General features: G+C 40.1%; 1 protein-coding gene across 2 annotated transcripts in view; it reads left to right on the forward strand.

Annotated features, from left to right (window-relative positions):
* CRYL1 (crystallin lambda 1) overlaps positions 1 to 27,170 on the forward strand; it is a 156,012-nt gene that overhangs the window by 15,084 nt on the left and 113,758 nt on the right. For both annotated transcript variants that reach the window (XM_032314720.1, XM_032314721.1), the window contains exon 2: positions 16,142 to 16,249. In XM_032314720.1, coding sequence (XP_032170611.1) covers positions 16,142 to 16,249 — 108 coding nt within the window. The remainder of the gene's footprint in view (positions 1 to 16,141; positions 16,250 to 27,170) is intronic.

The following is a 27,170-nucleotide window of genomic DNA, read 5'->3' on the forward strand; positions in this document are numbered from 1 at the left end:
TTGTAGAGTTGTCTGTTCTTTTTTCCCCTAGTTCCTTTAGGTATAGAGTTAGATTGTTTATTTGAAATTTTTCTTGTTTCTTGAGGTTGGTCTGTAACACTATAAACTTCCCTCTTGAAACTGCTGAATTATGTAGATTTTGGACTGTTGTGTTTCTCTTTGAATCTTATTTCTCCTTTGATTTATTCTTAACACATTGATTGTTCAGTAGCATGTTGTGTTATCTTCACATATTTGTGATTTTTCCAATTGTCTTTCTATATTGATTTCTAGTTTCATACATTAAAATTGGAGAATGTGTTTGATATGATTTTAATGTTCTTAAATTGATTGAGACTTGTTTTTTGGACTAACATATGATCTATTCTGAATGTTCCACGTGTACTAGAGAAGAATATGTATTCTGCTAAATTTATTTTTAATTAATTGATTAAAGAACAGCAATGTGTTTAGATTTAATTTCTTTTCATGAGATAGCTACTTTTTTTTGAGTATAGCTGACACACAATGTTACATTAGTTTAATTTGTACAACTTAGTGATTTTACAAGTTTGTACATTATGCTCAATTCATCACAAGTAGAGTTACCATCTGTGCCATTACAGCATCATTGACATTACAGCATTATAATGACAGTATTCATTATGCTTTGCTTTTTCTTCCTATGACTTATTTATTTCATGACTGGAAGCCTCTGTCTCCCTCTCCTCTCCACCCATTTTGCCCTTCTGCCCCCAGCAACCATCAGTTTGTTCTCTATATGTGTAGCTTTGTTTCTTTTTGTTTATTCATATTTTAAGATTCCATTAATGAGTGGAATCATCTGATATTTGTCTTCCTCAGTCTGACTTATTTCACTTAGTGTAATATCCTGTAGGTCCATTCCTGTCTCAAATGGCATGATCTCACGCATTTTTATGACTGTAATATTCCTCTGTGTGAGTGTGCTACATTTTCCTTATCCATTTATCTGTCAATGGACATTTAGGTTGCTTGCATGTCTTGGCTATTGTAAATAATGGTGCAATAAACATAGGGGTTCATGTATCTTTAAGAATTATCATTTTCCCTGAGTAAATACCCAATAGTCGAATTACTGACTTTTTGTTTGGATAATTTATCCATTGATGTAAGTGGGATGTTAAAGCCTCCTTCTATTATTGTATTATTGCTGTCAATTTCTCCTTTTAGGTCTATTAATATTTGCCTTATATATTTAGCCACTTCTATGTTGCGTGCATAAATACTTAAAAATGTTATATCCCCTTGTTGGGTCGACCCCTTTATCATTATGTAATGCTCTTCTTTGTCTTCTATTACAGTATTTGTTTCAAAGTCTCTTTTGTCTGATATAAGTATAGGTACCTAGCTTTGGTTTTTGTTTGCATGGAATATCTTTTCTTTCCACTGTATGTGTCCTTACATCTGAGGTCTACTGTTGTAGACAGTATATAGATGGATCTTATCTTACTATCTGTTCAGCTACTCTTTTGATTGTAGAACTTAGTTCATTTACATTTAAAGTAATTATTGATAGGTAATAATAATAGCCTGCCTTTCAGGCTGAAGCTCCAGAACAAGAAAATAGGCCTTTTCACATGTGTTTCTGCCTTTTGTTGCATAGAGCCGTGGGAGTAGTAGCCTGGCAGGAAGTGTCTCTCTGATTGTTTCAGACACATGGGGCCCAGAAACGCGATCCCCTCTGGCCACCAGTGCCAGGGCCATCTCCTGGGTAGGGTGTGTGTGCCTGCTGGCTTTGGCAAGGCAGGCCCAGGCAGTATCCTATGGAGGTGGGGGCACAGCATTCCCACCTGAGATAGTAGGTTGGGGGAGGGGTATACAGAAATGGTGCTTGCCAAAGTTGGCACCAACAAGGCAGAAGGAGAACACACTGCAATAGATTATGCTGAGTGAAATAAGTCAAGCAGAGAGGGTCAGTTATCAAATGGTTTCTTTTACTTGTGGAGCATAAGGAATAACATGGAGGACATTTGGAGATGGAGAGGAGAAGTGAATTGGGGGAGATTGGACGGGGAGACAAACCATGAGAGACTGTGGACTCTGAGAGACAAACTGAGGGTTTTGGAGCGGGGCGTGGGTGGATGGGTGAGCCTGGTGGCTCATAATACTATGGAGGGCACGCATTGCATGGAGCAGTGGGTGTGGTGCATAAACAATGAATGCTGGAACACTGAAAAGAAGTAAAATAAAAAAAAAATAAAATAAAATAAACACAAAAATGGTACCCATTGATGCCTCTGTCTTCAGAGAGAGTCCCAACAAGTTCCTGCCTTTCCTCAGATGCTTTAAAACTAATAGGTGAGTCTCCTTTGCATATGCTAGGTGCCTTTAGAACTGTTGCTTTTTTGCTGGGTCCCAGGGTCTGTGGGTCTGTGCACGAGCCCTTTAAGAGCGGATTTTTCATTCCATATAACCCTATGGTTCTCCTGGAAGTAAGCCCGTTGGTGTTTGAAGCCAGGCACTTGGAGGTGGGGAGCTTGTCTCTCTAGTGTAGTGCTGTAGGATTCGGTTGCCTGATGTGGGAGCATAAATCCTTTGGTCCTTGGGAACAAGATTTGTATTATGATGAGGCTTGGGTGGGGTTTCTTATGAGACGGTGTCTCTCCTATTCCACTTAGTGTGGCCCTTCTATTTTTTGTTGTGGAGGAGCTATTCTGCTGGCTTTTGGGTCCTTTTCAGAGGAAATTGTTCAATGTGTAGTTGTAGATTTGTTCTGTTCCTGCTAAGAGGCGAGTTCAGGACCTTATAAGTTGCCAATCTTGAACCTTGTCTAGTAGAATGTTATTTTATTTCAGGTAATGCATCCCTTAAGCTAGTCTTAACGTTTTAATTCCAAAATTTTACTTTAGGGTGACTTATGTACATTTTTTATAAGAAATTTTCTGAGGCATGAATTTTTTTCAGAGTGCTATCCTAGGTATTATTCTGCTAATTTTTGCATTAAAACATGTAGACATATGGCTATATACACAGGCAAACAGAGAGCAAACCCTACCATGCTCTAGTTGCTTCAGCTCAAACACCAAATGTGCCCTTCCTAGGAAATATTTAATAGCTCTTACTGACAAATATTTCATAGCCAACTTAGAATAATAATGTAGAAACAGTTTTACTTCATCTTTTGCTCAATGAATAAGTAACTATAGAATGGAAAGATACTTTAAAAAATATCTAGTGTGGATTTTTTTCAAAGCTAAATGCCATTAATGATAAAATTAGAATTGAGGGGTGACTGGGTGGCTCAGTGCGTTAAAGCTTCTGCCTTCAGCTCAGGTCATGATCCCAGGGTTTGGGATCGAGCCCTGTATTGGGCTCTCTGCTCAGCAGGGAGCCTGCTTCTCTTCCTTTCTCTCTGCCTGCCTCTCTGCCTACTTGTGATCTCTTGTCTGTCAAATAAATAAATAAAATCTTTTTAAAAAAATTAGAACTGAAACAATTTTTTAAAAAGATTTTATTCATTTGAGAGAGAGTCAGAGTATGAGCTAGGGGAGGGACAGACTCACCACTGAGTGGAGAGCCAGCTGTAGGGCTGGCTTCCAGGACCCTGAGATCATGACCTGAGCAAAAGCCAGACGCTGAACTGACTGAGCCACCCAGGCACCCCAGAACTGAATCAATTTTATTACTTAACATTTCTCCCCTGTGCTGCTTTGCTGCTATGTAACAGAATAATGTTCACCTGCAGTGTTTTTTTTTTTTTAAAGATTTTATTTATTTGAGAGAGAGAGCGAGAGAGAGGGCATGAGGGAGAACACCAGAAGGGGGAGGGGGACAGCTGAGGGAGAGGGACAAGCAGACTCCCTGCTAAGCAGGGAACCCAGCACTAGCTCGACATAGGCCTTAACAAGGGGCTCAATGGGTGCTCCATCCCAGGACCCTGGCATCATGACCTGAGCTGAAGGCAGACACTTCACCAGCTAAGCCACCCAGGTGCCCCTTTACTTGCAGTGGTTTTATGAAGTACTAATTCAGATTTATGAATTTAGAAGCTTTAAAGCATATGAGAATAGTTAGAATGGTAGGGACATATTATGTGGTCTCCAGGTATATAGTGGTTCAGAAAAAGTTAATAAAATGTCACTGGCTCGGGCTGCCTGGGTGGCACAGTGGGTTAAGCCTCTGCCTTCAGCTCAGGTCATGATCTCAGGGTCCTGGGATTGAGTCCTGCATCGGGCTCTCTGCTGGGCAGGGAGCCTGCTTCCTCCTCCCTCTCTCTCTCTCTCTGCTTGCCTCTCTGCCTACTTGTGATCGCTCTCTGTCAAATAAATAAAAACATCTTTAAAAAAAATGTCACTGGCTCTAAGGGCAGGAAGCTAATTGTATTTGGGCCCAAGGTAAAGTAGTACTGGGAACAAGAAAGCTGACAGAACATTTATTCTGGGGTTGTGCTGTCTGATCTTTGTACCTGGTTGTATTAGTCTGTGCTATAGATTCCCCCTGCTTGTACTTGCTCACTTTTCCTCTCTCCTTTGCTTCTTATTCTTGCACATTGCTGCCAACCCCAGCATTATAATCTTTCAACTCCAGTGCCTATTACTGACTAAGAGTTTCCACATTTTAGGTTCAATTTACAGGTGAGGAAATCTGATTGGCTTGGCCCCTCTGTGCAAGCCAGGCTACAGGTATAGCAGGGTGCTGGTAAGACAGTTGGCTTGTGCTTTGGGTCAGTTGTCCGTGTCATATCCGTTCATGAATGGCTGAGCATGTGTGAAGGCAAAGGGACGCCAGCAGCTTCCCAGCAGTTGGCTTTTTGCTCTTGGTTCCTCCGCTAGAGGACTGTGGGCAATACAGGCTTTGAAACTATTGTAAGAAGAAGAAATCAGCTTTGTCATTAATGCCTGTTATATGGAACATAACTAATTTCTCCCCAAATTTTTATAACAATTCTCAAATACACAGAAAAGTAGAAATTATTGAAAAAAGAATACCCACATACTACTTTGCTAGACACTAATTATTAAAAATTTGCTCTATTTGCTTTATCTGTATATAATTTATTTAATTAATGCTTTATGTTATAGGGTTAGTTTTTACTTTTTTGCTAATATAAATTCTACTGTAAATGATTGTCTGTGTGTTGCCCAGGTTAACCTAACCTAAGATCAGTTCTTTTTTTTTTTTTTTTTTTTTAAAGATTTTATTTATTTATTTGACAGAGAGAAATCACAAGTAGTCAGAGAGGCAGGCAGAGAGAGAGAGAGGGAAGCAGGCTCCCCGCCGAGCAGAGAGCCCGATGCGGGACTCGATCCCAGGACCCTGAGATCATGACCTGAGCCGAAGGCAGCGGCTTAACCCACTGAGCCACCCAGGCGCCCCACTAAGATCAGTTCTATAAGTAAAATTCCCAGGCCAAATATTAGAAATACTTAATTTTGATACAGGCTATGAGACTTCCTTCAGCTACTTTGCACCTCTTTTATTACCCACAATGGTTTGTAAGTGCCCATTTGCCCATAACTTTGCCAACACTAAACATTGTCAGTTTTTAAAAATCTCTGCCTTTTGGATATATATTTTATTTGCTATTATTAGACTAAAGCAGTAGAGTGTATTTTCAAGTTAGTTTGCTCACATACTTTATAGAGGTCCCCTCCTCTTGTGTTTGGTGTATTCATCTTCTATTTCTGGGTTTATAGGAATTTTTGTATATTTATATGTTATAAATATTATTTCTTTTTGGACATTTGTCTTATGTTAATTTTTTTGGTCACTAACAAAGTTATTAAGATCAGTTAATTTATTTGGCAATCATTATTCAAACATGAGGACGATAGTAGCTTGGATTATTATAAAAATGTCTTTGAAAGGCTGAAAACTGCCCTAGAATGAATGCCACCCCACCCTCAACTGCCTTTGTAGAGGAAGGACTACAGCTCTCTCGGACATGTGACTGACTTCTATATGATTGCAGCATAGTTGCATAGTTGGGGGTGGTCACTCTTCAAGTGCCGAGCAGTGCCATGTGGCTGTGAAATGACTGCTGTGCTGGACAATGAAGGTTTAAGCAATGATGTGACCTTGGTGAATCAGGAAAGAGAGAACTTCCTTCCCCCCCCTTGTTGTGCCTCCCCTTGTAGTATGGGCTCGTTTGAGAGGCACTTACACGCATTTTGAAAAGGCAAGTCAAGTTGTGGGAGGAGGTTTACTTAATGAGATGACTCTATTGTGTTCTCCTTTGTGGAAAGTCTTTTCTGTAACAGCAGCCACGGTACTTTGGGCTTTGATAACATGGCAGCCGAAGCCTCTCACCATTCTGTCTTGTTTGGCCTGTGAGCCTTACCCGTGCTTGGCACTTAAGGGTCTTTTCTTTTGTGCCCATCCTCTCCGTTTCATAGTGTGGTAGACACAGGATGTGGGGGGACTTCCTGACAGAGGGGTCTGCTGCTAAGGCTGCTTTGGAGGCCCCATGGAGCTCTCGCCCCTGAGGGAGTCAGCTTGACATGCTGTCGTGCCTGACCAGCCTATGGGCAAAAGCTTTTACATGGAGAGAGGCGAAGAGTCATTTTGGAGGAATGTGGGAATTTCTGAAACCACAGAGTGGGAAGGAAAAGAAGAGTCTTTTTGAAAAATATTTCTATGCATTTTATTATACATACAACAAAGTACAGAAATCCTATGTACTTTATTTAATGGTGATCATAGAGTGGACACACCACTGTAAGCCCTGCTGGGAAAGTATCCATTCTAGAGTTGGGCTGTATGATAGGCTCCTTTCATGGTTAAATCAGTCACCATATATGTCAAACATGATGATACTGGCAGTGGGGAGAAGAACATTTGGAGTCAATAACTGGTCATTTGGGATGACTTGCATGAATGTTAATTGGCCTTTTAAGGTAGGGGCTTGCAGCTCTGGAGTGTGTGAGGAGGGGTGAGTGGGTGTTTGAGGAAGAGAAAGAAGTCTTCAGGCAGGGTCTCTCTTTCAAACTCTGGCTTGTGGTCTGTAGGGTATTTTTCCTCAGAGGCTAGAATAGCTTTGTCAATAGAACTTGCTGCAAAGAGGGAAATATTCTGTATATGCCTTTGCTGTTCAGATTGGTAGCCACTATCACATATGACTATTGAATACTTGAGCCATGTCTAGTACTATTGATGAACTGATTTTTAAAATACATTAATTTTAATTAATTTAAATAGCAGCATGTGGCCAGAGCCTACCATATTGGACAGTGCTAGGTCTAGAGCATTGAGAGTTTAATAAAAAAATTTCTATGTAATTATTTATATAATAAATATAAAATATCTATTATATAAATTTTAAATATTTATTATTTATGTATTTTATAAATATATATAAATTGCATGTTATATATTATAATATGTAACATATGTGCATATATGTACATTATATATGTATTTATATATAAATTATATATAACATGTACATTATATATGTAATATGTAAATTTTGTATTAATCATAAACGATTTTAATATTGCAGAAGAATATGGAGTAAAACATTCTGTATAATCCTGCTCCCTTTCCTGAAGTTGAGTAGAGGTGCCTTAGTTGTTTTCACTGTTTTTCCAACTAATGGCTTTACATAAGATACCTTGTAACAAGATAATAGCCCCTCTCAGTAACTCCTGGTATGTATTAGAGGCTTAGCTCAAGTGAATATTGTGTGAGAGCTTTGAAGCTTGGATAGCAAGCACTTCTGTGGCATTAGCAGGATTTTCAGGTCAGTGGGAGGCATGCCAAGCTCTTCCCTTCAGTTGCTTGGGCCCAAGCCTGACAGAAGAGGGGGTGTTGTAACTGTGTGGAGTGCTTTCTGTACTCAGAGCCTGAAGGATAGATTAGCTGAATTAGGAGAGGTTGGGAGAGGGGAGATGGAGTGGGGATAATAGTTCTTGGAGCCCATCCTTTGACTGCTATTCTAGCCACCACCATCCCTTCCTCAAAGCAGTGCATAGTTACTACAATGAAATAACACCACACCTGAGGCAAGCCTGTCCTGCTGAACGTTCTGTCTGCTTGCTAATAATTTAGTTTGTTACTATTTCCTGAATGGTGGCAGAGGACATGAGACTCATGGGTCAGAGACAGAGAACGTTCTTAATCATAGCAGAGCAAACAGCATGAGCATGCTATTAGTATTTTTCCTTTTGCCCTGAGTCCCATGGGGGATATGTGAAGGTTCCTGGTAGAAACCTGCAGATTCAGTGTGCATCCAAGACAAGAACATAGAGCTTGGGGAAACCACTGTTTTTATAGTAAGAGGTAAGTAAGCTTGCTCTTTATCCTTGAGGGATATATTTCTGAAAAATAATTCTAACAGATGATCTGAGTCAAGAACCAGCAAGACATGTGTTTGCTCCAGGAAAAATTCTTCCCACCACTCAATGCCTGGCTTTGTCCACACACCACTCTTGGCTCCTCTGAAATGGGGACTATGTTTCTCCTGACCTCTGGATCACATTTTGAAAGGCTTCCAATTCAGAGGAACCCTAGAGAGTGTTGTTGATTGGTCTTTGAATTGTACAAAGAGTACCAGGGCAATCTGTGGATCAGGTGCAACTCACTTTTGTTATTCCCAGTGGCACTGGAATAATCTCAAGATTGAGAGAAAAATGGAGAATAGTCCAATCACCTACCCAATACTTGATGACAAGTGATTACCTACCTCTCTTCTGATACCTCCACTTCCAAGGATTTTCCATCTGCTTGGTCTTTTCTTCAGTAACATCAAACCTCAGGACAGCCCAAGCAGTGGAACCAGGTGCAGGAGCCTCAGACCAAAGTGCTACGTGGTCTGCAGGAAATCAGCCCCACAGTGTGTAAATGTGGCTATTTCTCCCAACCTCATAAAAATACCCCCTTGACCTCCTTTCTCCTTCTAGTAACTGCCACATTTTTCTTCAGACCTTGAAGAAATTGTCTGTATTCTGTCTCTACTTCCTTTCTTCCCATCCACATTCTTTAGTTTCAAATCATATCAAAGTTGAGAAAATAGTATAATGAAAACTTATGTACCCCTCTTACCCCCGGTTTCAACTGTTATTAACATGGGGCTAATCTAGTTTCATTTATGTTTCCTTCTGTGGATTAATTTGAAACAAATCCCAGGCATTTGTATCATTTCACTAATAAATATGTCAGGATATACCTAAAAACAAGGACTACAATTGGCCCTTAAAAGATGCAGAAGTTAGGGGTGCTGAACACCCCCATGGAGTTGAAAATCCATCTATAACTTTGACTCCTCTCAAACTTAATTACTGATAGCCTACTCTTGACTGGAAGCCTTATTGATAACACCAATAGGCAACACATATTTTGCACATTACCTGTATTAAATACTGTGTTCTTAAAGTAAGCTAGAGAAAAGATGTTAAGAAAATCACAAGGAAGGGGCACCTGAGTGGCTCAGTAGTTAAGCATCTGTCTTTGGCTCAGGTCATGAAACCAGATCCTGGGATTGAGCCCTGCATCAGGCTCCGTGCTATACGGGGAGTCTGCTTCTCCCTCTCCTTCTCCCCCTGCTTGGGTTCCCTCTCTTGCTGTCTCACTCTCTCTCAAAAGAATAAATAAAATCTTTTTAAAAAATCACAAGGAAGAGAAAATATATTTACAGTACTATACTGTAAAACTCTGCATATAAATGGACACACAGTTCAAACCCATGTTGTTCAAGGGTCAATTATATTTTAAAAATATAATAATAGCATCATCAAGTATAAAACATTAACAAAATTCCTTAATATTATCAAATAGTATCATTTTTTTAAACTTTTTTTTTTAAGATTTTACCTATTTATTTGACAGAGAGAGATCACAAGAAGGCAGAGAGGCAGGCAGAGAGAGAGGGAAGCAGGCTCCCCACTGAGCAGAGAGCACGACACGGGGCTCGATCCCAGGATGCTGAGATCATGGCCTGAGCCGAAGGCAGAGGCTCAACCCACTGTGCCACCCAGTCGCCCCCCAAATAGTATCTTTAAATATCCCATCAGTATTCAGAATTTCCCTGATTACCCAAAAACTTTTTTACTGTTGGTTTGATTGATTCAGGGTCCAAGTAAGGCCCACACATTGTATTTAGTTGATCTGTTTCTTAGCTTTTTCAATCTATAGGTTTCCCCATCTCTCTCTCTCTCTCTCTCTCACCCTCTCTTTAAAATTTTCTTGCAGTTTATTTGTTGAAGAACATGGTCATTTGTTCTGTGAAATTTTCTAAATTCTGGATTTTGCCAAATGTATCTATTTAATGTGTTCCTTCCCCTGTCCCTTCATTTCCTAAACTGGTAGTTAGATCTAGAGGCTCATTTCTCTTACAACCAGGCAGGGTTTCCTCCCTACCAGTCTATCAGAACTACTCTTGTCACTGTCCCCACCCCCATTCGTCTTGTGAACCCCAGTGGTCAGTTTTGACCCAGATGGTCACTTTCTTCTCACTGAGATTCCCTTTCACTTCTCTGACCCCCTGCATCTGATTTTCCTCCCATCTCCCGTTCCGTATCCTTCAGTGAAGTTGGAGGAGTGTTCTAAGTCTCAGTTCTTTGACTTCTTTATTATTAGTCACTTCCTCAGTGATCTCATCTGGTTTCATGCCTGTACATACCATGTCTTTGCAGTAATCCCAAATTCATATCTTCCGCCTAGGTCTTGCCCATTAACCTTGAGACTTCTGTCTAGTTGTTTCCTAGATGTGTGATTAGACATCTTTTTCAAACTTAAAGCATCCTGTATTGAATAATGCCTGATCTTCTCTCCCTAAATCTACTTCAGTTATGGTCTTCCCCACCAGGGATAATGGCCTTTCTGTCCTTTCTTCTGCTGTCCAAAAGAAACGTGATGTCATCCCCAGTTCTTTTTCTCACACCCCCATGTGGCACACAGCAACTCTTGTAGTCTGCCTGTGAAAACCTGTGTATTCAGAACTCCGCTGACCATTTCCTGTCTCCGCCTCTGCTTCTATCCTGCTGTAGCCTACTACCATATTTTTCAGTGGTCTCCTGACTTCTAGGTGATTTGTTTACTTCAATCTTTGCCTGTCTTCAGTATATACTTAAAATTTTTTTTTAATTTTTAATTTTTTAAAAGTTTATTTTTAAATTTTTTTATAGAGAGAGCACACTTGTGGGAGGACAGGGAGAGGGAGAGAATATTAAGCAGCCTCCATGCTGAGCAGGGATCCTGATGCAGAGTTTGATCTCACAAGCCTAAGATCATGACTTGAGCTGAATCAAGAGCTGTACACGTAACTGACTGAACCACCCAGGCACCCAGGTATATTCTTATTAAAGCAGCCAGAACCTTATAAAACTGAAGTCAGAGCATGTCTTTCCTCTAAAACCTTCTATTATCTGCTCATCTCACTTGGAGTCAAAGTGAAAAGCTCTCGGCAGCCTCTGAGGCATCCCTCCTGCCCTCTCTGACCTCCTCCTGCCATCCTCCCCCTTCCCTCTCTACTCCAAACTTACCAGCCTTGTTGATTTGGACCATGCAACACATTCCCTCAGGTTTTTGCACCTGTTCTTCCCTCTGCTGGGAATGCCTTTTTCCCAGATGCCTTTGTGGCTTGCCTCCTCACCTCCTTCAGCCCTTTGTTAATATGTGACCTTCCTGGCGAGTCAGTCCCCGGTGTGCTTTTAGAATTTCTTTTCCTCCCAGTCCCCATTCTCCTCCTTGTTGTCCCTGTTCCCTGCTTCTTCTCTCCCCCAGCACTTGTTACCTTTACTATGATATCTTACTTACCTGCTTAGTTTTTTTTCTGCCTGCCCACTGTAAGCTCCATGAGGCAAGAATTTTTGTTTTGTCACTGCTGCATCCCCAGTGCCTGGAACTGTGCCAAACACCCATAGGTCCTCTAAATATTTCTTTAGTGAACAACTGTAGCCTTCATATTAACCTCATAGGAAGAGGCTGTTGACTGTTGTATAGTATTTATCACTAGATAATCAGGTGGGGTTTTTTTTGTTGTTGTTGTGGTTTCTTTTCTTTGTTTCTTTGTTTTTTTTTCTTTTCTTTGTCTCTTTTGTTTTGTTTGTTTTTTGCCAATAGCTAACATTTATCAAGCCTCTGTAGTGTTCTAGAAACACAAAGGTGAGCAACATGGTTCCTGGTGCATAGAACTTAGCCTGTTGAACAAGCAAACAAAAATAAATTCATATTGCTGATAAATTCATACTACTTTCTTTTAACATCACTGTGTAAAATTCACCATATTTTTTATTAACATACTTAGATATTCATGACTAACAAAAAACAACAGATGTGTGTAACCTTTCCAGACCTAGAAATAAAGGTAGAAGCATTTGTCATTTGCTTCCTCTCCAGATTTATCCACACCGATGCAGGCATCTGCATACAAAATGGGTGCCAGGGGTAGAATTTTTCTAGGGTTGGTCCCAGAGGAAAGACTATCTTAAGAAGATAGACCTTGGGTGGGCCAAGATTACCTTTTGAGGTACAGTCCCCAGAAGAACAAAGGGACAGACAGTAATACTTGGAGAAAGACCATGGGAGTTGAGATCTGAGTGTTATTAATACATGCTCCTCTAAGCCAGGGAGAAAGTGCTAGTTATCCTCTGGTAGGGTAAGGAAGCTTGGCCCAAACCAAGAATTTACCCTTTGCAGAATAAGTTTATTTAAACAGTTAAAAAAATTGTGGTGAGATGCACATAGCATTTGCCATCTTAAACATTTTCAAGTGTGTGGTTTAGTAGTGTTAAGTGTATTTACATTGTGCAACCAATCTCCAGAATTTTTTTCTCTTGCAAAACTGCAACTCTGTCCCCATTAAATAATCCCCAAGCCTCCCTTCCCCGCCAAGTCCCTGGTGACCAACATTCTATTCTCTGTCTCTATGGTTTTGACTACTCTGAGTACCTCATACAAGTGGAATCATGCAGTATTTGTCTTTTGGTGACTGAGTTAATTTTATTTTGCATTATGTCTTCAGTGTTGATCCATGTTGGGCATGTGTCCAGAATTTCCTTCCTTTTAAGTCTGTATAATTTAGTGGCCATTTTTATTTTATTGTACTTTTTAAAACATTTTTAAATTTAAATTCAATTAATTAACATACAGTATATTATTGGTTCAGAGGTATAGGCCTATGATTCATCAGTCTTATATAACATCCCATGCTCATTACATCACATGCCCTCCTTAATGCCCATCACCCAGTTACCCCATCCCTTCAACCCCCTGACCTCCAGCAACCCTCAGTTTGTTTCCTATGGCTAAGGGTCTCTTATGGTTTGTCTCCATCTCTGGTTTTGTCTTGTTTTATTTTTTCCTCTCTTCCCCACGATCCTCTGCTTTGTTTCTTTAATTCCACATATCAGTGAGATCATATGATAATTGTCTTTCTCTGATTGCCTCACTTCACTTAGAATAATACCCTCAAGTTCTATCCATGCAGTTGCAAATGGCAATATTTCATTTTTTTTGATGAGTGTGTAATTAGTGGTCATTTTAAAAAACATAAGATGCTGAACACAGCTGATCTTTGCACCCAGAGTTGGATTACTCAGCAGGCTGGGTAAATTCTCAATGGCCCCACCACTAGTTCTGCCCTTGTGGAGGGTTATCAAATGTATCTGTTAGCCTATAGGTCCCCTAAGGGGAAACTGTAGTGTACTCTTTTGAATTGGTCAGCTTGGAACGAAATGAAACAGCTCCGGAGTCTGGAATTATAGACAAGTTTAAGTGGATTTTGTTGCCTATTAGCTCTATAAACTGCCTTCTTGTACGTCACCTCCACTGGAGAAATCCCTTGAGTATCTGAGCCTTAGTTGTGTTGTGAGAAGACGTTTCCCTCTCACCTCTAGCTGACTACTTATGTAGCAGGCAAGCACCTTTGGGGAAAGATTTTTTAAAATTCTGATCCTGCCTCAAGGTAACTACCTACCTTCTACCAAATGTGCAATTCATTTCCTTTCATGCAACCAAATTTAAGAGTTTACTAAGTATTATTGCTCTCCATTTGTGCGTCAGGAGTTGGTTTTCAAAGCATTTTCACATACATTCATTTTTTAAATAATGGATTTGTTGAGATCCATCTAGCACACAGTTCACCCTTTTAGCACGTTCACAGGGTTGTACAACTGTCACTACAGTGAATTTTAGAATATTCCCATCATCCCAAAAGAAACCCTTCACCCCTCAGCTGTCACTCCCATTCCTTCCTCTCCAGCCCTGGGGCAACCACAAATCCATTTTCTGTCTCTGTAGATTTGCCAGTTGCTAGAAGTGGAATCCAGCAATATGTAGACCTTACTAATTGATTTCTTTTGCTGAGAATTTTTTTAAGGTTCCATGGAGCATGTATCAATACTTTATTCTTTTTTATGGCTGAATAACTTTTTATGGGTATACCACATTTTGTTTACCTGTTCACTAGCTATTGAATCTTTGGGTCATTTCCATTTAGCTGTTGTGAGTAGTCCTCATAGAAACATGTACAGTGTAGTTTTTCTTGGACATATGTTTCATTCCTGTTGGGTACATACTGAGGAGTGGAATTGCTCTTATACACTTTCATTTTGCCAGTTTTAACCACTGTAAAGTCATTCTAAATTTTTTCTTTTCATTACTGTACTCTTTGGAAGGAAGTCTTCCATACAGCCCCTGCTTCAGGAGTGGGGAGTTAGGTTACAATTCTCTGAGGGCAGAGTGTCTGCATAAATTATTGGGCAATTCTTCTGCAAGGAAGATTTGGCTTCTTTCGCATTTATTTGGTTATTCAAACATTTATTGACGTCAGTGTGGACTCATGGATACTTAGTTTATACTTTGGATTATAATCCAGTGTTACTTTACTTTTTTGTTCAACTTCTTCCAATTTTGGCCCCTAGAACTCTTTCATTTGGCTCCTGCAATCCTTTGATATGTTCTGTCAGGATAGGCCTTTACAATTTTTTTAAGTTTTCATTTTTTATTAGCACTATGTACTTTCTGGCACTCCCACTTACTCTGTGTATTTCCTGGCTCAGTCCTAGAATCAGCCATTTCTCCAAGAACCTCTGGTTCCCTTTATTAGAGAATGATATTAGAAACCCAATATTTGGGCTCTAGATGTGCTCCTTAACATTCATTTTTAACCTTTTGAACAACTTCGTGTGAGTTTTTAATGTCTTTTTTATCTTTTCCTTTTCTGGTAGCACACTGAAATAGGATGGGAGAGGTACCACTAGTTAGGATCCCAGGGTTTGGCTCTTTGGGCTTATCTCATAGCTCCAGCACATTTAGCTTGCATATTCTTAACCCCTCTATGCCTCAGTTTGCCCATATATAAAATGGGAAATAATAATACCACCTGCCTTGTGGGGTTGTTGTAAAGATTGACAGAGGAATGATGTATAAGATGTTGAGTATTTCATGGCACCCAAGATGTATTCAAAAGCTGGTGGTGGTAGCAGCAATTGTTTAATTGAAGAGGGTGGGGAAAATACTATCTCTGTTCTTCACCTTAAGTGACTTGCCCGACACAGTGGTCAAATGGGGATTCACAGAGGAGTCTTTCACTTCTACCACACCCTACTGGCTCCAGACTGTGGAGTTTTTGTTTTGGTGTGTGAACTAATGTTAACTACCTGACATCCGGTAGTGTGTCAGGCAGAATATTACTGCTGACTCTGGTCAGCAGTAATATTGTTGAGGATTGAGTTGAGGATTCAGGGGCTCCTGTATGGAAAGAGATAACATTTTTTAAATGAATATATAATGTATTATTTGCTTTGGGGACAGGTCTGTGAATCATCAGTCTTACTTAATTCATGGCACTCACCATAGCACATAACCCTCCCAGTGTCCACCACCCAGCCACCCTGTCCCTCCCTCCCGACCCCCAGCAGCCCTCAGTTTGTTTCCTGAGATTAAGAGTCTCTTACGGTTTGTCTCCCTCCCTGGTTCCATCTTGTTTCATTTTTTCCCTCCCTACCGCCACCACCCTCCACCCAGCCTCTCAAATTCCTCATATCAGAGAGATTATATGATCATTATCATTAAGAGATAATATTTTAAATAAATACAGCTATACAAATGTATAATTTTAAGATATTAAGTGTTTTAGAATAGGATGCTATATAATTTTTAAAATTTCATTCTGGGTTAGGAATGAAAAACTGTTCCATTAAGTTAACTGGACACATTTCTTAATTTTCTTTCCCTTTAGTGGACTCATTGGACAAAGCTGGGCTATGTTGTTTGCCAGTGGAGGCTTCAAGGTGAAACTCTATGATATTGGGCAACAGCAGGTAACAAATGCCTTGGAAAAGATCGGGTAAGTTGGCTGGCACCCTCCAGGAGGAATTGGAAAGGCTCTACTGCTCTCAGTGGGTCTTGTTTATCATACTCTCAAGGCTATAACTATCTGTGATTTTACTCTTCCATTTGATGGCTGTTACAGTGCCTTTGAGCTGGTAAAGGCCAGACCCACAGTGGGTGAACCATAAAAAATTAAGACTGAAGAAGGGGCTCAGATTGTGAGAGGACTGTTTGTGTGATATAAAAATGTGTGATGGGAGTGGAGGAGCTGAACATCCGTCTTAGGCTTCTAGCCTGAGTGAATTTTCTTCTGTCCCTGTGTCACACTGGGCTGGAGGTCAGCGTTTCCCTGTGTTCCCTCTGGGCGGATGACCAGCTCTCAGCATGTGATAGCTTAGAGCTTCATGGGCATTATATTTTCGGAAGAGGGTGTCCTGAGGTTTGTTTTGACCTATTGATCTAATGTTGTCAGGACTCAAATGAACTGTGATAACTGTAATACATAGAGGTGTCAGAGTTGGTGAAGTTATGTGTACTGAGTGCTAAGCATGAGGAGGGTTAAGTTTTGGAATAATCACAGGGGGTAAGAAGGAAAATAGGAACCATAGGAAAGAGGCTGAGTATGGGTAGGTCAAAGATAGAAGCACCAAACTAATGTAATGTGCTGGAAGGTCAGAGGGCCCTAATTTATGATACATTCACGCAAGAGGACTATCACTGAACATAGTTTTGACCATCTCAAATGTGGTATTGTATAGGTAGTTATTCTCCTTGGGGGAGATCCATGAATGTGTAACTTGAATTTACATTTTGTGTAACAAATATATGCTGACTTTATTGTTACTTTTTGAAAAAACTAATATATATAGTGTGACATCAGGCTTATAGACACCAAGAAATGATATACCTTAGTTCAGTTTTGTTGTGTAACAGATTAAGAACCCAAAACCTGGAGAAGTCAAGTTACTTCTTATATGTAGTAACATAGAGTCAATGTCAAGATGAAGTGTCAATCTGAAAAGTGAACAAACAGGGGTGCCTGCCTGCCTGACTCAGTTGGTGGAGCATGTGACTCTTGATATTGGGGTTGTAAGTTCAAGCCCCACATTGGGTGTAGGGATTACTTAAAAATAAAATCTTTACAAATAAAAATAAAAACAAACCCCAAATGAAAAAAAAATGAAAGAACAACATACTCCTAACGTTTTGTTCTGTGCTCTTATAGACGGAAGAGGAATTAGCATAATAAATATCTACTATGTTCCAGGTATATGCTCTCCACTAGGGATATATAGATGACTAAGAGAGATACAGTTCTATCCACCATGGAATTTACTAGTCTGGTAATCTTATATATAAATTCTCATGGTAAGCCCCATGAGGCAGATTATATTGCCATTATTTTAGGAGAAAACTTAGGCCTATAAATGGTCAATAACCTGCTCAAAAAGACAAAGTAAGGCAGAAGATTCAAACTCTGGTTCATCTGACGCATTAAGGGTAGGTCTGAGTGCCTTTAGCACCTATCTATACTATTTGTTTTATAGAGATCCTGCAAACATTACTTTTAATATAATATTTAAAATACACAGAGGAATAGATCATTTATGTTAGCTTATGAAGTATACAATAAAAGGAGCATTTATGAAACTACTGTCCATCTTGAGATCTAGGTATTGTCAAGACCCTGTGTATACCTTTTGAAACTGATCCCGTGTCTTCCCACCAGTAGTAACTATACTGTTACCTTGCTTTAAAGAAGTTTTACTGTTGATATGTACTCTAAATAATGTATGGTTTTGTTCTGCTTATTTTTGTGCCTTATGAAATTTTTTTGAGATTCATCCATGTTATTGCTTATAGCTGTAGTACATCTATGTTTATTGCTATATAGTTTTCTAGTGTGTGACTTTGCTATTATTTACTTCTGTTTTATCCTTCTGATGAACATTAAGCTATTTCCAGTTGGGGGCTATTGTAAACAATGTTGCCATTTATGTCCTTGCGTATGTCTCCTGGTGCATAAGTACAAGAATATCTACAGTGTACATACCTAAGAGTGAGACTGCTGGGTTTATTTTTCCTTCTTGGATTCTTATTATATGTCTGTTGAACCAATTCATTCTAGCCTTCACATCTTTTAACCTCTCTTATATTTTCTGTTTCCCTGACTCCTTGGAATATATTTTGGATACATTCCTTAGATTTTTCTTCCAGTTCACTAATTCTAGTTTTAGCTGTGTCTTATCTATTGTTAAATCATCCACTGAATTTATTTCAATAATCAAATTTTCACTTTAATAGTTCTATCTATCTATCTGCCTCTTTTCCAAATATACTCATTCATTTTTAATAGCTTCTCATTGTTTTGCTCATTCTCTGTGGTTACTTTTTTTTTAAAGATTTTTTTTTTATTTTATTTTAAAGATTTATTTATTTGTCAGAGAGAGAGAGAGAGAGCAAGGTCAAGCAGGCAGAGTAGCAGGCAGAGGGAGAAGCAGGCTCAGCACGTAGCAAGGAGACTGATATGGGACTCAATCCCAAGACCCTGGGATCATGACCTGAGCCAAAGGCAGACACTTAACTGACTGAGCCACTCAGGTGTCCCTGTGGTTACCAGTTTTTAAATCTTTGTGCACTTAATACATAATTGTTTTATATTATATATCTAATAATTCCAGTACCTGAGTTGTCTTAGCTCAGGTTCCTCAAAATCAGATCCTGAGATAGGGATTCTCAGGCCAGTGATTTATTAAAGAAGTGCTACAAGGAGAAACCAATGAGGGATTGATTGGTAGGGACAGGAAAAGGAAGACAAAGAGGCCAAATAAGGGTATAATTTCAGAAGTCCCAGGATCAGCAAGATTCCTGGAGTCCAGGAGCATAAAATATTGTGTCAAGTATGTCACCGCTTAAGGCAAGAGCTGAGTTTCCATATTTCTGCATCAGTCACTGACTGAGGGGCATTCCTAGGGGCTTGGGTGGATGTGAACTCCCAGGTGCTTCTGTGTCTCTGCTCTGGGTCCTGGGGTAGTACTTTGGGGGTGGGGGCAGGTGTGAGCCATTAGCAGCAAAGATTCAAAAGTTGGAAGATGGGCACCCAGTGCTGGTCACAGGGATTCAAAGAGGACTGGGTGGAGCACCAAAGGCTAGACTGCCAAACTGTCTTCCAAATGCGTGGGCCATTTTGCACTCCCACCAGCAGTAAGTCAGAGTTCTAGCAGCGTTTGGTGGTGTCAGTGTTCTGGATTTGGGCCATTCTAACAGGTAGGTAGTGGCAGCTCATTGTCGTTTTACTTTGCATTTCCTTGATGACAAATCTGTGGAGCATCTTTTCATATGTTTACTTGCTATTTGTGTATCTTCTTTGAGTTCTTTTTCTGTTTTTGCTTCTTTTGGTTAAAGAGAGAACCTTGAAATTTTTCCTGACTTGCTTTGCTTGCTGTGACTCCCTCATGCATAAAAATTATTCCTATATGGGATCTTGTAGTTTGTAAGAGTCGGTGGGCCACATGCTTGGGGCATGATTGCCAACATGTATCTTGGGGTGTTTAGAGATAAAGGAAGTTTCCAAAGGAGTTTTTGTTGACTCACAGGGTCCTGGGGGTTAGGCTAAGATTGCCTTTTGTCATTAGCAAAGTATCAACATCAAGGCAATTAGTCCCTAAAGGAAGGTCACTCTGCCTGTTTCCAGGGCTTGTCAATGGTCTGTAGATAGTAAGGAAACTGAATAATTTTTCTTCTGCCTTTGGTCCCCACATCATTGACAGTATCTGTGGTTGGCGGATTTGGAGCCTAGAGATGTCAGCCTAGTGACAGGTCTGGTGTCGCAGAAGAGCACAGCCTCTGACCAAGTCAGGTATGAAGGTAGTTCTACCTGTGTTCCAGGGGCTGGCCTTCTCTCTGTAAAGGCCAAGTAGGAAATGTTTTAGGCTTTGAAGGTCATATGGTTTCTATAGCAGCCACTCCTTGTAGAGTGAAGCAGCCACAGATAATATGTGAACAAATGGGCCCAGCTCTGTTCCAGTGAAACTTCATGAATTCACACCGAACTTTGGACTTCATATAACTTGCACATGTCACAACATATTATTTTTTTCCCCAACTATTTAAAAATGTAAAAGCCATTTCATCTCATAGGCCATATGAAAACAGGTGGTGGAGCAGCCTTAACCAGCGGCTACAGTTTGCTGACCTCTACTCTCTAGAATTCCCACTTCTGTTACCATTCATCTTTTATTTTGTCAAGTCAATTCTACTCTGTTGGAACCAAGAGAAAAGTCTAAGATTCCTAACTGAAAAGTTCTTTGTTCTATTTCTCTGGGTTTTGTATTTCAGGCCTTATTTTTTAGGTGTATCATTTTAGTGTACCACTTTTAAAGCCCTTTCAGGCATCAGAGAGTATATGTGAAAACTGTGAGCAGGGTTTTTAATTTTTTTTAATTAAATTAAAAAAAATTTTTTTTCATTGGGGCACCTGGGTGGCTGAGTCAGTTGAGTATCCGACCCTTGGTTTCACCTCAGGTCATGATCTCAGGATTTTGAGATTGAGCCCCGCTTTGGGCTCTGTGCTCAATGAGTGTCTGCTTGGGATTCTCTCCCCCTCTGCCCCTCTGTCTGCTTGTGCTTGCTCTTCTCCTTCTCTCTCTAAAATAAATAAGTAAATCTTTAAAAATATATTTCATTGTTTATTTTTAAGGCCAGATAAAATACTTCCCTATTATCCTACCGCTTTGCTTAAGTTAGAGCTAATATTTCTTCATATAATTCATGCTCAATGAGATTGAACTTTTAGACGTCAGTCTGTAAGAGTTTTGGACTAAAAAAAAATTATTGCTATTAGCAGCTTTATTAAAGAAAAGCAATTTATTGAATTCTTTTGTATCCAGTCTTTAAAAAGAGTACACTCAGATCTTTTCTCAATAGCAGAAAATTTATTTTTGTAATTCACCTGCACATATGCTGAGTTAACTTAAATATGCAGAACTGGTTATACTTCCTTGGCAGGAAGTAGAGATCTTAGGGTATCTTGTGACTGACTACCTCTTTCTTCTCGAATTATTGCTAGCAAATAGCAACAGGAAAATCAGGCTGAGTCGTGTCATATTGCTCTCCTCGGGAGGACTACATTTTTGGTCTTGTCACTTAAGTAAAATCACCTGTTTCCCTTTCTTAAATCACAAGATTTTCAGATGTTCCATTCCTGTACACGGAAACCAAGTGAAGAGGATTGAGCCCAAACCTCATTTTTGTAAATACCTTTGTCAGTAAGAAGAATTCTGAGTTTCAGATTTTTTCAGTCAGGAAAGAATTATTGCTATTTCTTTCAGTAAGTAAACTGTGTCACGCTGCAGATGAACAGTAACTTTTAGCTCAAGTCAACAACATTGGGTTATTGGTTGTAGTCCTTAGATGTCCAGGAACCAAGACTACAAAGTCCTTGACCATGTATTAGGCATAAAGTATAAGGAGAATCAACTTTATCTTTTTTGTCAAGAAGTATAAACAGTGTAACTTCTTCATTGTGTCAAAATAGTCTGTGCCCAACAGGCAGCATTTTAGGACACTGGCTTGTGGTCTTCAGTCATCACACTAGGTTGTGACCTCCATGAGGACAGAGACAGTGTATTACACTCTCAGTACCTCTCAGTATTGAAATGCTATGTGGTCTCTGTGATAGCCATTATGGCCAGAGAAAGAAGCAGCATGCACATCTCTTGTCTCCAGAAATAGATGCTAGCTCAGTAATTCCTTTTAACTGAGTCATGGGAACCTTGTCTAGAGTCTCAAAGATTAATTCTTCTTGCCATATTTTTCATAGCCTTTTTCCTGGCCATCTGTCCCACCCTGGCAGTTTGGCTCAGTTCCCAAATTCAGATCCTTCTGAACATTTTATAGTAGAAAATATGTGGTTGAAATATTACTACTTCTGCATGAAAATTCTATTTATGTTAGACCTATTAAACACTATATCTTTTTTTTTTAAAGATTTTTTTTTATTTATTAATTTGACAGAGAGAAATCACAAGTAGACGGAGAGGCAGCCAGAGAGAGAGAGAGATAGGGAAGCAGGCTCCCTGCTGAACAGAGAGCCTGATGCGGGACTCGATCCCAGGACCCTGAGATCATGACCTGAGCCGAAGACAGCGGCTTAACCCACTGAGCCACCCAGGCGCCCCAAACACTATATCTTAAATGAGTAGATATAGTACATCTTGTTTCTGAAATTGTAAAAATGAACTTAAACTGGGTGAAGTTGATTTTTAAAAATATTACAACATTAGAAGATTAGAGAAATTATCACAACTCATACCATGCCAAGAGATCACAGGGAATTAAGAAAAATTAAAAAGATATCACCCAAGACTAATCTTTTTCTAATGGAGCAGTAAAATGAGAAGCTTAAAACTTAACATATTTAAATCTCAAAATAGAAGGGTAGCTTGACCTTGGAAAACCTTATTAGCAGATGCTTTACTACTTGGTTTTGGTTTTCCATTGTATGCCTTATGCTGGGCACATGTTAGGTTTCAAGTAAGAATTTAAGACTATGAATATTAAAAAATTTTTTTTTAATTTTTTGAATTATTTTTACTAACATACAATGTATTATTTGCCCCAGGGGTACAGGCCTGTGAATCATCAGGCTTACACATATGAATGTATTTTAAGAAGAAAAACAAGAATCAAGTAAAAGATATAATATGGACTCATAGATCAGGAACTGACTTTGTAGGATTTGGATCCAGCATCATTTCCACATAGTGACAGGGCCATCTTAGCCATCAGTAGTCCAGGGCCATCTGGCATGGACCATACTGATACCTCAGTGACGGGCCTCTACTCTGAGGCAGGGAGCAAACTGCCTTGTTTTGCATGAGTCCCAATCTGAAATCACGGTATTTTGGTAAACTTAACTCTTCTCAATTTCTCTATGGCCACCTCTTTACCACCTGTAGATGGCCATTCTGGTATGCAAATTCCCTAAACCAAATCAGCTTTCTAAATAAATTAGAAGTGAATAAGCCACCAGAACTGATCCCTGAAACCAAGTTGCTGTTCTGTTCTCCTGTCTCCCTAGTGACTGAACTCCTTGTCCCTGAATTTAGGCATTTCCAGTAATTGGGCTTCTGGTGGGTATTTTTAACCTGCTACCCAGACCTCTGCACTTGCTTAAATATCTTGAATTCAGTTTTGATCTGGATTCCTTTTGGGTTGATCTGTTCTGGTTTGAAAGGGACATTTATCAGTTTTCCTATATGTCTTTGGCTAGAATAGCTGACTGTAGTAGATCCCAAAATGGCCACAAATTGCTTCCATTCCTCTCTGCACACCTCTTTGCAGTATGAATTTTTTTTTTTAAGATTTTGTTTACTTATTTGACACAGAGAGAGAGAGAGCACAAGCAGAGGGAGGGGCAGAGGGGAAGGGAGAAGCAGACTTTCTGCTGAATAGGGAGCCTGACATAGGGCTGTATCCCAGGACCCTGGGATCATGACCTGAGCCAAAGGCAGATGCTTAATGACTGAGCTACCCAGGTGCCCATGGCTTTGTTTCTGGGAGAAGCCTGACTCTGGGCTTGGGCACAGACTTGCACTTGCCAATGGGACAGATAGCAGATGTGATGCAAGCAGAGGCCTGGAAAGCACCTGTGTTTTTTGAGAACTTACCATCACTTGCTGTTGAGAACCCTTCCGGCCATCCTTTATCCTGTCAGTCAGTCCAGTCTGGCCATGCAGAGACATGTGGCCCAGCTGCACTAGCCAGCACTAGCCAACACCAGCACCAGCTGCTAGATAAATGAGTGAAGCCATCCTCGACAAATAATCCCTAGCTAACGTGCCATATGACTGCGGCCTCATGATGAGCCCAGCTGAGTTGCAGCCAAAATTAATAATTCTCAGGATTATGGCAATAGATTGGTAGATTACCAATATACCAAGTCCTGGTCAGGTTCCTATAGTTAGATTGCTATCCTTTACTGATTCTAGGTTCTGAGGGTTCCTGGTTATGTGTTTCTACAGCTGTCCTCTACTTAGGGAATTCCACTTCTATAGGAAGTGATGCAGAACTATCAGTCCCAGTCCCTGTCTTAAGGGAACAAACCTACATGAACTTTTTACAGGGACATAGGGTGCCCATTTGTTTACATATTACCTATGTCTGTATTCACTCTATAGTAATAGTTGCAACAGAGACCAAATGATCCACAAAGGCTAAAATATTTACTATTCCCCCACCCCCACCCATGGAAATAGATCAGCAGTGTATTTGTAATAATTAACATGTTATGACATTTCAGGAGAAGTTGAGCAGGCCTAGCCAATCTGATAGCAATTGCTTTATTATCAGGTGAAATTTGAACATAGATTGTGTAGGTTAAACTCCAAGGCTGGGGAAAATGTATGTCAGGTAGGAAAAAAAAAACCCAATTATATTTCTATACATTGGCAACACATGGTTAGGAAACAGTAAATTTTGCTACAGTTACCAAAAATGTGAGCAACCTAGGTATAAATAGAAAAAGAATGTATAACAAATTCATGGAGAAATTTTTTTTTTAAAGGTTTTATTTATTTGACAGAGAGGAATCACAAGTAGATGGAGAGGCAGGTAGAGAGAGAGAGAGAGGGAAGCAGGCTCCCCGCTGAGCAGAGAGCCCGATGCGGAACTCGATCCCAGGACCCTGAGATCATGACCTGAGCCGAAGGCAGCGGCTTAACCCACTGAGCCACCCAGGCGCCCCTCATGGAGAAATTTAAAAAAATTTTTGAATGACAGGAAATAAAACTTCTGTAAATGGAGAGACATGTACCCTATTCATGAGCAGGAGCCTGTCTTTGGTGGTTTAATTAAAGCTCCCCTGAAGTGGGGTACAGGAAACGAGTTGACTAAACCTACCTGCACAGGAAAGTTCAGAAGGGATCTGAGATCCTGATACCAAAAGTTCACACCGATGGTGTATGGGTTCAGCGGGGTCATTCAACCTGACTTATCTGTGTGTTCACAGATTGTGCTCTCACTTGGCTGTTACTAGGGCAGTTCAAATGGTTGCTTCATTTCAGTTATTTATTTTTCTTCCCAAACAGAAATAGTATAGCTTTATCTGATTCGTAGAAGTTATATTGCTAATTGTACATTCATAAAATTGGGAGAAATCAGAATACTTTGACTGTCTCTGAATGGTGGGAATAAGAGGGACTGTTGTTGAGCATTTTGAGGATACGTGCTTCTGTCATGATCCGGTATGCTTTTGTGCATGTGGACATGCACATATTAACAGTGAAGGTAGGGTTGTGAAGGCTTATGTGGTATAGGGTGTGGACTCAAGAATGTTATGAATTCTGCTTTGTCTAGTTGTGTCTCTCTGAGATTTCCAACAATGACAAACAAATGAAAGTACATGTATTAACTGGGCCAAGGCTTGATACGTGTAAATGTTAGTGAAATTGACAGACTTGAGGCTTATGCAAGCGCTCTGCTCCCCTGAATATCTCTCCACCTCCCAAGTCCCAGTGTCACCACCAGCCTGAGGGAAGAGAATTTCAGAGTGCCCAGGTGAGGAGGGGAGAAGCAGGGGCAGTGATGGCAGGACCAGTGGGGGCAATCAGATCCCTAGTAATCCTGTGGGGCAAATGGAGAGAGTTCTTTTTCTTTCTACAGTACATTTAAATTTATATACTTCACTGAGAGGGTTTCAAATTCAGGTGAGTAAGGAGGCTGGTCTGGTAACCAGTGGAGGAGACAATGAAGTAGGAAGAGGTGTAGCCCTTGGCAAATTGGACCTAGCCTTTGGTGGAAGGCATTTGAGACTTTAAAAACACTGTGCTGTCAAGCAAAAGAAGTCTGGGGCCACCCTTTAGTAAAAACTTTTGTATTCTATCCTTTTATCCCCACTTCAAAAACATCAGGAACAATTTTGAGGGTCTATCTACTCTCCCACTGTGGGAGATGGGCTGCACTGTTGCACATCTGTTGTCCAGTTTCACGTAGCGGTAACGGAATTCAGGATTTTTGTGGCACTTCAAGTTAATCTGCTTGTATGCAGTTAGAGTGGTGGCTGGGGGTACTCAGAAAGTCCAGCATGGGGATACCATAGCAACGGAGCTAAGGTAAGGGCCTGGAGACATCAGTGCTATCTCTAAGTATCTGTGTCTGCCTATCTCTTTTCTTTGACTCTTCAGTTTGTCCAGAAAAGAATCTGCCAGTCTCCATTTAGCATTGTTGTTGCTGATCAAAGGACAGTGCCTGGACGGATGTGGGGGGGGGCATGGTTCTTTTTTTTAGATTTTATTTATTTGAGAGAGAGAGCACACAAACAGTGGGTAGGGGCAGAGGCAGAGGGAGAAACAGACTCCCCTTGAGCAAGAAACCTGATGTGGTGCTCGATCCCAAGACCCTGAGATCATGACCCGAACCAAAGGCAGATGCTTAACCGATTGAGCCACCCAGGTGCCCCAGGATTTCCTTCTTTTTAAAGGCTGAATAATATTCCTTCTTGTGTATAGACCACATTTTGTTTATCCCTTCATCCACTGATGGACATTTGAGTTGCTTCTACCTTCTGGCTATTGTGAATAATGCTGCTATGAACATGGATGTATAAAGATCTCTTTAAGTCCCTGCTTTCATTTCTTCTGAATATATATCTAGAAGTGGATTGCTGGGTCTTGTGGTAAGTCCATTTTTAAAATTTTTTGAGGAACCACCATACTATTTTCCATAGCAGCTGCATGTGTTACAGTCCTAGTGGTAGTAGACAAGGATTCCAATTTCTCCGTTGTCTTTATCTTTTCAAAGTAATAAATGCTCCTTTTGAATAAAACTTCAAAAATAGAAATATGAAAAAATTAAACCACCCATATTTTGCCCTACAGGGATAATTCTTAACATTTTCTTTTCTCCAATTTTGAATAAAAATTTATAAATTCATTGAA

The sequence above is a fragment of the Mustela erminea genome, chromosome 15 (assembly GCF_009829155.1).
Source record: "Mustela erminea isolate mMusErm1 chromosome 15, mMusErm1.Pri, whole genome shotgun sequence".
In the NCBI taxonomy this organism is placed as follows: domain Eukaryota; kingdom Metazoa; phylum Chordata; class Mammalia; order Carnivora; family Mustelidae; genus Mustela; species Mustela erminea.